The 11,116-nt window shown below is 38.2% G+C and overlaps 1 protein-coding gene across 1 annotated transcript in view; it reads left to right on the top strand.

Annotated features, from left to right (window-relative positions):
• The first annotated feature begins 326 nt into the window (after nucleotides 1–326).
• Nucleotides 327–11,116, top strand: part of PARVA (parvin, alpha) — a 20,351-nt gene continuing 9,561 nt past the window's right edge. Inside the window, exons 1-7 of the mRNA XM_009994262.1 lie at nucleotides 327–402; nucleotides 1,464–1,553; nucleotides 1,653–1,723; nucleotides 2,363–2,465; nucleotides 3,969–4,109; nucleotides 6,100–6,215; nucleotides 11,030–11,088. Coding sequence (XP_009992564.1) covers nucleotides 327–402; nucleotides 1,464–1,553; nucleotides 1,653–1,723; nucleotides 2,363–2,465; nucleotides 3,969–4,109; nucleotides 6,100–6,215; nucleotides 11,030–11,088 — 656 coding nt within the window. The remainder of the gene's footprint in view (nucleotides 403–1,463; nucleotides 1,554–1,652; nucleotides 1,724–2,362; nucleotides 2,466–3,968; nucleotides 4,110–6,099; nucleotides 6,216–11,029; nucleotides 11,089–11,116) is intronic.

Below are 11,116 nucleotides of genomic sequence, written 5' to 3'. Positions count from 1 at the left end.
TCATAGGGAGACCCTGCAGGAGTAAAGACAGAGGCAAAGAAGGCATTCAGCACCTCTGCCTTCTTTATATCCTCTGTCACCAGGGCTCCCACCTCATTCCTCAGTGGGCCAAAATAAACTGAGGAAAGCTTCAGGTTAAGTTGTGAATCTACATCTGCATGTAAATAATATATTTTAGTTCATGTCAGGTGTATACAGCTAGCTGAATCTTCAGGACACATGCAGGATGGTTGAATTGAGTTATTTCAGTTAAACTCTGACCAGAACAGTTGTCCTAACAACCAGTTTTATTGAAGATCATGTACTCTGGAAAATGAGTGATCAAAATGACATTCCTCATCATTCGTAAGACAGTGAGCATCTTTCCTGGCTTGCTAAATCAGGTTTGCACTGATTTTCTTGGTAACGAAGCAGATACAAACTTGTCTAATTACCAAAGTGGGTACCCTCCCTGCTCAGTGCTAAGTGTTCTTCCATAATGATAGGATTAGTGTATTGGCTTGTTTGTGTTTATTCTGTTATGGAAGCATATTTGGGCAGTGAAGGAAAGGTTTTGTCTTTGGAAACTTATTAAAAGTTTGTGTCACCAAGAAGCATGAATGAAGTTTCTCTGAACTGAACCAGGTACAGAACCTGTAATGAACAGTGGCAGGAGTGCTTTTACACTTCTCTGGATCTCTCTGTTCCTATGTCCTCAGAGCATACATTACAAGAACACTGATTTTTGTAACATTAGAGGACTTCACTCTGAATAAGAACTCATCCATATTTCCTTGCAACTGTGGGGTTCTCCAAATTATGGGGTTGTGGTTTATTTCCCCATGCCCATGTCCAAGACTCAACACTTAAGTCCTTTCTGAAGGTACATCACCTGTGTCCTACTGATGTGGTTTCTGCTAAAGAAAGTCCAAGAACACAGGCCAGAAGCATCCCACAGTCTGCTCCAGCAGGTCTCTGAACTGAACAACAGAGTGAGCCGAGTGCTGTGACTGCACCTTCAGTCCTAAGTAGTTTATCTGTCTGGCAGCTCCAAGGGAGGATACATAGCCAGACTCAGCCCTCCTCAAGTAGTTAACTTGAAGCATCTCCAGAGCAAGGGTGACTTGGCTGAGAGCAATAATAATTTCCCTCTGCTAAAATGATTAATCAGTCTTAAAATGCCAAGACCATTAAAAGGCACATAAGCCTTTTAAAATTTGGGGACAATGGGCCTTATCCTGGCAAAGATTTGAGGAAATTGCATTGATTCCAGTGCCGTTATCCACAGAAAATCTACTCATACTAGTAAAGTTTTGTTGGCTGGGCTTCCAATTTTTGTAGCTATAGTTTATTGCTGTAATTACACCTAGTGGTTTATCTAATAGAGTCATATTCTTATAAAGAAATTAAGACAATTAATGCTACTTTTAGCAATACGTAAAATGGAATTGAAATTCGACTAAGCTCTTCTTTTTATTTCCTAGTATCTGAATTACAGGAAGAAGGAATAAATGCCATTAACTTACCTCTCAGTCCAATTCCATTCGAATTAGACCCTGAGGATACTATGCTAGGTAATTCACAACAATTTTATATCTCAACATAAAAGCTTGATGTAAAATAAAGTGTTATGCCTGTAATGGTTTCTAATATCTTTCTTCTAAACCATCCAGAGGAAAATGAAGTCCGAACAATGATTGATCCAAATTCAAGAAATGACCCAAAATTACAAGAACTAATGAAGGTAACGAAAAGCATGTAAACACTTCCAAGAAAGTGAAATAATTTTTTAATGCTGTCCCTGCCTCTTTCATTTGAACACTTCAAAGCACTGTTTAGATATTAATTAAATGAAACCATGTGGTGCATACATCCCAGTGAAAAGGGCGGGTCATTTGTTGCAGTGACTTTCTCTAGATATGTCCCAGACATACTTAAAAGTTTTGATTAAAATCCTGAGTCCAGATTCTTAGTCCAATCCCACCCCTAATCTGAGATCACACTGACTTCCCTCATAGTCTTTGTGATTCTTGGGGTTAGAACTTTTGCAGGAAGCTTCATTACAATCAACTTCAACACTTCTTGTTTCACAGTAAAATGTTAAAGTCCTACTGAAAGCAAAGGACACATTTCCCTCCAGAAGGCACAGCATCAATCTGGTGTTTTTCTAGACCATGTGGTGCAGGGACACAGCTACCTTAGAAGAGTCCTTCCTAAGTCGTTCCTATTTTCTTCTGATGATATTTCAGACTGATTGGATTTTGAGCCATTGCAACTTTGCTATTCTTTCTGCTAAATATTTTCATCATTGTAAAAAATGACATGTGTTTTAAATTGCAAATGAATAGTGTATAATGCTGCCAATTTTGTGTTTCCCGTATAGGTATTAATTGACTGGATTAATGATGTGTTGGTAGGAGAGAGGATTATTGTGAAAGACTTGGCTGAAGACCTGTATGATGGACAAGTATTGCAGAAATTATTTGGTAAGAAAAAATATATGTGCATGCTGTTGGGGCACTTTGTCAGTAAGTGGATCACTTGTTCCTACTTAGGAGCCTTGGTATCATCTTACATTTATGCCACTAAGTGATACAAAAATAGCTTTGCATTATGAGACCCTTGAGCAATAGGCTGTACACACAATTCTTACAGCTACAGTGTAGTGTGTGGTGCTCTGTAGTTGATGAGAGCAGCAAAAAACCTACTTGGGGTGCTAGAGAGGGAGGGTTCCTGTCTTGGCAACAGTATTCACTCCAATCAAATTTATTATCTGCATATGGGCTGTACAAACTTAACCATATTACAAGTGGAAAGTAAGTTTGAAGGCAAGAGTATTTTCAGTACAACAGTGGATGTTTTTAATCTCTGCTGGTTCCATACTATAGTTTATTCACATTGTGAAGTTCCTCTGGAAAGTTGGAATTTTCTCTCTGGTTTGATGTCTGTCTTTTAATGTTACTGAAGTGCCGGTACCCAGTGGACTGCAAACTGAGCTTCAGCTGAGAAACAGAGAAAAGAAGCTGTTAATGCAGAGCTGGCATGTGCTTTTCTAACTTTTGGCTTGGAAGCCATTTTCTTAGTTATTACAGCTCATAAAGCCTCCAGTAAGTTTCTTTTCAGTAAATTAAATGAATCTTGAAACATCATATGAGCACTTCTAATAAAGACAACACAGACTGTTCCCTTCTATGAATGGTTAAGCTATTGAGTATATTGTGATGGACTGGATATGTACCAGACTGAGCACTTTGATTCTTATGGGCAGACCTCTAGTGACTTCATCCAAAACCCAAAAAATGTGTATCAGATACAGCCTGACTCTAAATATGTGTGTACTGATCCAGCACTTACTGACTTCAGCGGAATCTTTTCTATTGCCCTTAATTCCTTGTGGGTCATTTCTATGCTAACTGTAGACTTCAGTCTCGTTGTGAGACTATGCACAGGCTGATTTCTGTGGAGGCATATTCCCCTGGAGAGAGCAGTGTCTTAGGTAGGATTCCTAAACTGGTAGCTCAGGCACACTTTCTTTGGGAAGATACTTAGTTGGCTTTCATAACAAGATAGCTCCTGAGTCTGAGGGAGAAACTGGGAGGCTGAGACTGATGAAATGAATCTTCTTGAACTTGCAATGTTTCCTAGGTTTGAGGATTTGCTGTACAAATCACTTGCATACAAAATACCCCTTACCCAGTACAATAGAAGTGAGAGGCCTTACCTCCAATCTGGTGTTCCCTAAAGAGAGTTGCAGCAAATACTTGTTAGCCAGTTAATAAATAAAGGGAAAAAGTGAACTGTATCTTCAGGAGCTCAGAAGCATGAGGAGTATTGTCTCTGGAAGGAAAAGCAGACAATTTTAAAACTAGGAAGTCTAATGTCTCCTCTTGAATGTACATCTGGGTGTGGGAATATCTGTGTTCTTCGTGGAGTTGACAATGTTTTTTCTTCTGGTGGTTTGTTTTTTTTCTTTTCTATTATCACTTCAGAGAAACTTGAAAGTGAGAAGCTGAATGTTGCTGAAGTTACTCAGTCTGAAATTGCTCAGAAACAGAAGCTACAGACAGTACTTGAAAAGATCAATGAAACCCTTAAACTTCCTCCAAGAAGCATTAAATGGAATGTTGACTGTAAGTTGTGTGTTTTCTGTGTTGTTCTTATTTGTTGACAGCCAAGAGTTTATAGCTGCTATCTTGAATTCTGAAATACCCAGTGATAAGGGAAGGCCAAAACCTGGCATTTATGGTAGGAGCTGCTCTGTAGGGCACTTCCAGATATGGCACACCCTACCATCTTTATTGTGATTTAAATAAACTGTCTTTTCAGAGTTAGTTAAGTGTGGTATTTTTGCTCATAAGGCCACATGCTTACCATCTTATGTTTTGTGTTACTAAATTGGTTTCTTGAAACAGGAAAATACCTGCATAAATGTAGTAGATAGAAGGAGAATTAGGTCCTAGGACTCTTTATTTGTCTTAAAATTTGCAGCATAAATATGAATAATATTTCTGATCACTTAAGGCTAACGCTGAACCACTGATTTTCATTACAAAACTCTCAGTAAGATTAGGACAAGATAAAAAACTTCTGGGTTTATTCTATTGAAAATGAACATAGTAGATTCTAATAAAAATGGCCTTAGTGGCCCAACACAGGACATTTTAGTGCATGTGTTTTGCAGAAAGCAGGTTTTCAGCAGTTTTGGAAAATTAGGCTTCTTAGTCTGTTTTAAGTTTGGTATCCACAATCATTTCACACTGGTGAATACCTTGACCAGTATACAGCAGTGTCCCTGTCTCCTGTACCTGTCTTGAGCTGACCTGTTTTGTACCTCGTTCTCTTCACAACAAATTAGTAAGAGGGAGTGAAGTAGCTTGAGGGAGGAAGAGTGAACGTTAAGCATCTCTGACTTTCCCCTTTGTGTGGTCCCACTGAGTTTTCTGTGCCCATCTCTCTTCAACCTCCCCCCAGGTTTTTTCCATTCTCTGTTAGGCAGCTGGATGCAGGGTGTTTGGAGTGGCCTGACAATCTAACTTCTAGTTTCAATTTAATGTTTTACATGTGTTTTAGAGCTAAAGTAGAGATAGACAGCAGCAGCTGGAGCCAGCTGCGGCGCACACCAGTGCCGTGCAGACAGACACCTTTTTAGTGTTCTGCTAAAGCACCTCATCTGTGACCACTGGCACCCTAGCAAAACTTGACAGTGATTTTATATGAATGGGTATCTCCACAGCTTAGTTGGGACTTGGACTGGAAGGAAAGGAAGAAGGATATTTTAGTGGATCTGATCCTGCTTTACCAGTGAAGTAAGGTAGTAGTTAATGGTTAATTTAAGTACAAAAAACATTTGGTGCACTGTACTGTAGCTAGAAAAGATCATTTAGGAATACTACTGTGGGGAAGACTATAAATGCCAAAACAAAACAGAAGAAGAAAGGCGATAATAAAATTTAGAAATTATTCACTTTCATGCCAATGGTTCATGAAAGCCAATGACTTCATGAAAGATTTGCTAGAGTATGGCTTTTGATATCTTGTAAGACATGTTACTGTTCACTACCCATATGTAACCTGCTGTGAAAAAGCTTCAATAACAAAAACTACAACAACTTCATGAGGAATGTTTGAGTCATTGAGTTTAGTAAGTTATTGCCTAAAGCTTCTGCCAAAATAGGCTCGTTTATCATCCTGCAGACGTTGTGACACTTAAAAATGAAGAACTGCATGTTATGAGTACAAAAATATCTTTCTGATAGTCCATAAATCCTTATTGAAATAAAGGGAATAAAGAAAAGGCAAGGGGAATGCAGAGACAGCACTTAAACTGCCATACATGAAATCTGGCTTTTGGATTAGCTTCAGATTTCCATCTACACAAGCCTATGGCATCCAGACATGTTGCAAAAAGTAACACATTGGTGCTGGTGAGTATTACTGACTGGGCTGCCTTCGCGTGACCTGCTGAGCAGGAGACCAGTAAAGGAGATGTGCCTTAAAAGTGTCCCCTGCCTCCAGGTGGAAAGATGAAGACAGTCCTATAATCCCTACATCCTAAAAATTGAAACTTTGTGCCCTGGTTACTTTGCAGTTTTTAACTTGTGCTTCTATTATCTATTTCAGCTGTTCATGCTAAAAGTCTCGTAGCAATACTTCATCTTCTGGTTGCATTATCACAGTATTTTCGGGCACCAATCAGACTCCCAGATCATGTGTCCATTCAGGTGGTTGTTGTGCAGGTAAGAGAGGTGTTAAATAGCTCTTGGTAGTGTTGTGAAATTGACTAAGGAGGTTTCTTGAAATATACATGTGGAGTTTCTGTTTGGGTGAGCATGCGTGTATCTCCTTGGCTGACAAGAAACACACGTGCCTCATCCCTGCTGACAGTGCTTCGACCAGAAAAAGGCAGAAGTGCTTTCTCAGATTGAGCTGTGGCTCAGAATATCTTATTTTGGTTGTGAAGTGGCCAGATTCTGACATTAAAAATATATGAAGTGTTATTATTGTTGGAATGTGTTTGTTTATCGCTCAATATGATCTCTAGAATCATTATATTTTCCATTTTTGACAGTCTTCTGACTTGTGTATAGATTCAAATAATTCTTGGCACTGAATGATGAATTGTCACTGTTTATTACATCCAGATTCATGTTAGGTGACTAAATATTCATTTTCAGCCTTGTGCATGCTGATTTAGTCTGATTATAGTGTTGACTTACTTATAAACATGCAAAAAAATATATCAATTAAATCTTTTTTGTCAGTCCATCTCCTTATCCATCCAAACTCTTCATGTTATTAAGTTCATCATATTTATTTCAGTTGGACTTGTGCTTGCTCTGTCTTATATAGCCACTTGCCATTTAATTTTCTTTTCTTTCTCTCCAAATTACCTTTATTTTTCACACTATATCTGTGTTTATATATGTGTATTAACTGATGTTACTGTGAAGTATCTGATGCAAAGAGCTATTGCTCAAGTTCTGTGTAACTGAAAATCTCTGGGACAGATCTGAGAAAGTTACAACTCCTTTTTCCAGCATTCAAAACAGAAAACTTTTGTAATTTGGAGAGAAACCTGAAGTACAGTCTCTGGTATATTTATCACTGATGCCTGATAATGACTCATTGAATCTCAGATTCTGCCTTAGGAGTTTCTCCACAGACAATGAAAGAACCCCAGCAAATCTGGACTAACGTGTCTAGGGCTTCAGAGGAACATACTTTTCAAGCACTTCCTTTTGACAAGTATAAATATATTAATTACACTGGTTTATCTCAAAGTTCTACCAAAAACAGCTGAAGAAATGAGGAGTGCAGTGATCAGGGCATCCTTGGGATGAAAGACAAAACCAGACAATGAACACAGTTCTAAAATAAAGAATGACATCTTGCATTCTGTTGTCACTCCATACATCCAGACAAAATTCCTGTTGAAATCAATGGACATAATTGTCTTCTTGTTTAATAGGCTAATGTAGTTCAATAGCAAATCCACTGAAGTCAGTAGAGATAAACCAATTTAAAAGCAGTAAATAGTGGGAGACTGGCTCACTGCTTTGCCTCTTAGCTACACAGCAGTAGCTCAAGCACCAGTGAATTGCAGAGAAAGCAATTTCACCAGAATAAAAACCAAGTAACATTGCAGAAGAGCTATGCTGATTCCTATTAACAGAGGGTGGGGGACAGTATTCTTAGTGTAATTGTATTTGAGACATTTTTAATTTTTATTTTATGCTGGGTGGAGGTTTTATTTTTTAAATCTATCTTTCATATCTTGTGGGATTGATTCTGTATAATTCATCATGTAACCTTTGAACTCCATGAAATTTTTAATCGATAGTCAGCAGATCCTGAAGCCTAATTTCGGGTTCAAATTTGCATGCCTCATGTTCTAGACCCTCATACATTCTGTAAAGTAAGGTCATGCCTAGAGAAACTCAACAGACTTATGTAGTACCTTATTCTGTTCTGTACAGTTTGATAACGGGAACTGTAGAGAGACAGAAATAAAAGAATTAGGTCCTTTTGGAAAATCTTCAAGGAAAACTACCCTAATTCATTTAATGTTTTTGTAATATGAGGGTAATATGAAATCTGAGGTATAAGCTGATTTGGGTAAAAATGGGATAGTTGGACCTTTTGTAGCTATTTTGTTATGTTATTTCTTTTACTTCCATAATAATAGAATTATTAACTTTGAACAAATCACAGCCTTTGTTTGATCATTTCTACTGAAAAAAGTGAGAGCTTTGTGAGAAGCTGGATCTTAGCATCTTTTTTGCCTCTTTTAAAAAAAATATTCATTTATGCCATCCACAAATGGTTAAATGACAGATTGTGTGCAACAGTTATAAGTCAGAGAGTACAAGAATGCTTTGGCAGGGCAGTCAGAATGGCTTCAGCATATTCTGAGCACAGGAACAGCAATTTTTGGGTGCATAAGTGAATATTAAGCAAAGTTAGGAAGTTAATGAGATTAGAATAAGGTGTACATCACAAGCTTAATCTGAGATCAATCCTCCTGCTGCCTCTGGGAAAACCCTGGGAAGGTCAGAAATGTTTCTGAGCAGCATTGCATCCAGGTTCCCAAATATTTTTATAATGGCAGGTGCATTTGTCCTTTCCAGGCAGTTCTTTCCATAACTCCAGAATAGTTCTGAATTTCATCTTGATGGGGCAGTTATAAAACATGATTTTCCAGATGAAATAGTGGCCTTTAGTGGAGTCTTTCAGCTGGGAGGGAAGAGATGTCAAGCCTCTCCAAATAAAGTCTTCTGTGGTCACTGGAATGCACATCCAGCTCTTCTTTTTAATGCAGAATCTTAATCAATGGCTTGTTTCTCAGTAGCTTTTACATAGTAGATTTTAATTTTTATAATTTGTTATGATTTGTTGTTTCTCTTATAGCTACTCTTGTCTTTAAGGAGCATTGCTGGACTGACTCCCAGTGGCACTTCTTTGTATTTCTTGGAATATTGTGTCATTATCTGTCTAGTATAAAACAAACTTTACAACAGGTGACATAAATGTTGGGGTCAATTTTGTGGTTTTAAAGTGCAAAAGATGTATGGGAAGCAGTCTTCACAGAGAATGTGTTTGGACTAGTGTTGCTAAGGTGATAGGGTCCATTCTGATTGTTGCTGTTGGGACTTTTTATAACTCTGAAGCATAGGAAAGTATCTTGACATGTGCTGGTCAAATAAGTGTCCAACTTATAAGTCCAATGCATGTCATACTTGGGCAATGTGGAAATTCTATAGATGTAAGTGATCAGATGCCAGGCACAAAACTGGCTTTCCTTTTGTTGCTGTTGTCAACAATAGCATTAAGGTGCAGAATTCCTATTGATATTAATCGCAGTTTATCAAATCTGAGAAGTACAGTTGCCATTGCTATGGTGCTCAACTCCTTTAGGAGATAGGGATGTAGGGCTTTTGCTCCAGAAGGCATCATTGGCATGTCAGTCATGATTGGAGGGAAAGAAAAGTTTAATTTCACCCTGCAGCAAAGAGAAAAATAAACAAAAATCCCAGAGTAGAATTCTAACTTGAGCTAACTAGATTACAATTTCAAATGCAAGTACTTCTTGCTATCTGCACAAGCTGGAAGTGAAGATAGACCTAAATGTTGTAGTTCTTCAGACTTTCAAAATATGTGACAGATGTCTCAGCAGTTGTTCTGTGCCCCCTCTTCCAGTATGAAACACACTGGACTGCACTCTTGCCTTTCATAATGTTCAGAGGTTCTCCTTGAATGCATTTTTAACCATGTATTTAGTAACAGGGCTTAAAAAAACCAACACAAAACCACTGAAACTGTCATCTAGCTAAAAGGACCATTCAGATTACTCCAAGTGCCAGTCTGGAGTGACCCAGAGGGCGCCACATGTGGCTTTCTTGCAGAAAGAGGTTTGATCCTCATATTTTAGTATAGAAGTATAGACTGACCAAATCCTCATCATACCTTACACTGAGGACTACCTCGGGTGGGGATGTGCTGTCATCTCCAAGGCATGGAGCAGCAGCCCCAGTTCACATGCTATGAAGGACTTTTCCATGTAGAAGGCAAGTCTACGGCCAGCATAGATTTTTCTCATTTCCTTGTATGACAGGAAGTGTAGAATCATGACTAATTGCCTAATGTCTAGACTTCACATGCAGTTGTCAGTGCTTGCCTCACTTTTCTTTCTGCATTGCAAAATTTTACTAATTCCAGTGAATAGAATTAACAGAGAGAACACAGAGGCAAAACATATGTGTGGTATTTATACTGCCACCAGATGACTGTGATCAGCATCCTGGAAACAATGTCAATTTTTTGAACTCCTTCATTTTCCAACTGACTCTAATAGCAACCATTTGAGTAAGCTTCTGCCATTTTGTGTGCAGCTTCTAGACACAGGCCACTCACCACCACGTATAAAGGGCTTCTCACATCTGAAGAACACTCCAGTCAATGCATTTATTAACATCAAGATGACTGGGGTCTGGGTCAGGCTATTATGCTCCATTTTGATTTTCCATCACAAGCAAATAGAACTCATTATGTGAAGAAAAGCCAGAAAAGGAAAACACAGAGGAAAAAAAAAGCAAGTGTATGAGCAGGGCAGAAGGAACAGGTATCCTGGGAGCAAGATTTTTGCAAAAGAAAAGCATGGGCACCATCTACCAAGCTGTTCATTGAAATACAAGGTTTAAATCAAATCACCTAGACATACCTCTACTAAAATACTTACGTATGTGTTTAGGTGTTTCAAATGACTTGCTGAATTGAGGCCTTTAAAAGAAAAATGAATTAAGAACAATTGAGAAAGGGAAATAAATACTTCCTTCTACAGGTGGAGTTTCAAGTTTCTTGTTAACGTACAGAAGAGTTTTCTGAAATACTTGCAAGGTGAAATAATATGTTAATGTAAGTTTGTTTTTAAAGAGTTCTTATTTTGCTGGTTTCTTATCTAATTATGTTTGTGGATCACAAATAATTTTTTACTTTACCGTAAGCATTAAACTTGACTGAGAAAAATGTGGCTTTTTTTTCTTTTTTTTTCCAGAAAAGAGAAGGAATCCTCCAGTCTCGACAAATCCAAGAGGAAATAACTGGTAACACTGAGTATGTCAACACCACTTTTGCCAGCGGT

This window comes from Chaetura pelagica, unplaced genomic scaffold (assembly GCF_000747805.2).
Source record: "Chaetura pelagica isolate M959 unplaced genomic scaffold, ChaPel_1.0 scaffold153, whole genome shotgun sequence".
NCBI lineage: Eukaryota > Metazoa > Chordata > Aves > Apodiformes > Apodidae > Chaetura > Chaetura pelagica.
Note: the sequence above shows the minus strand (reverse complement) of the source record. Positions and strands in the feature narration are given on the sequence as shown.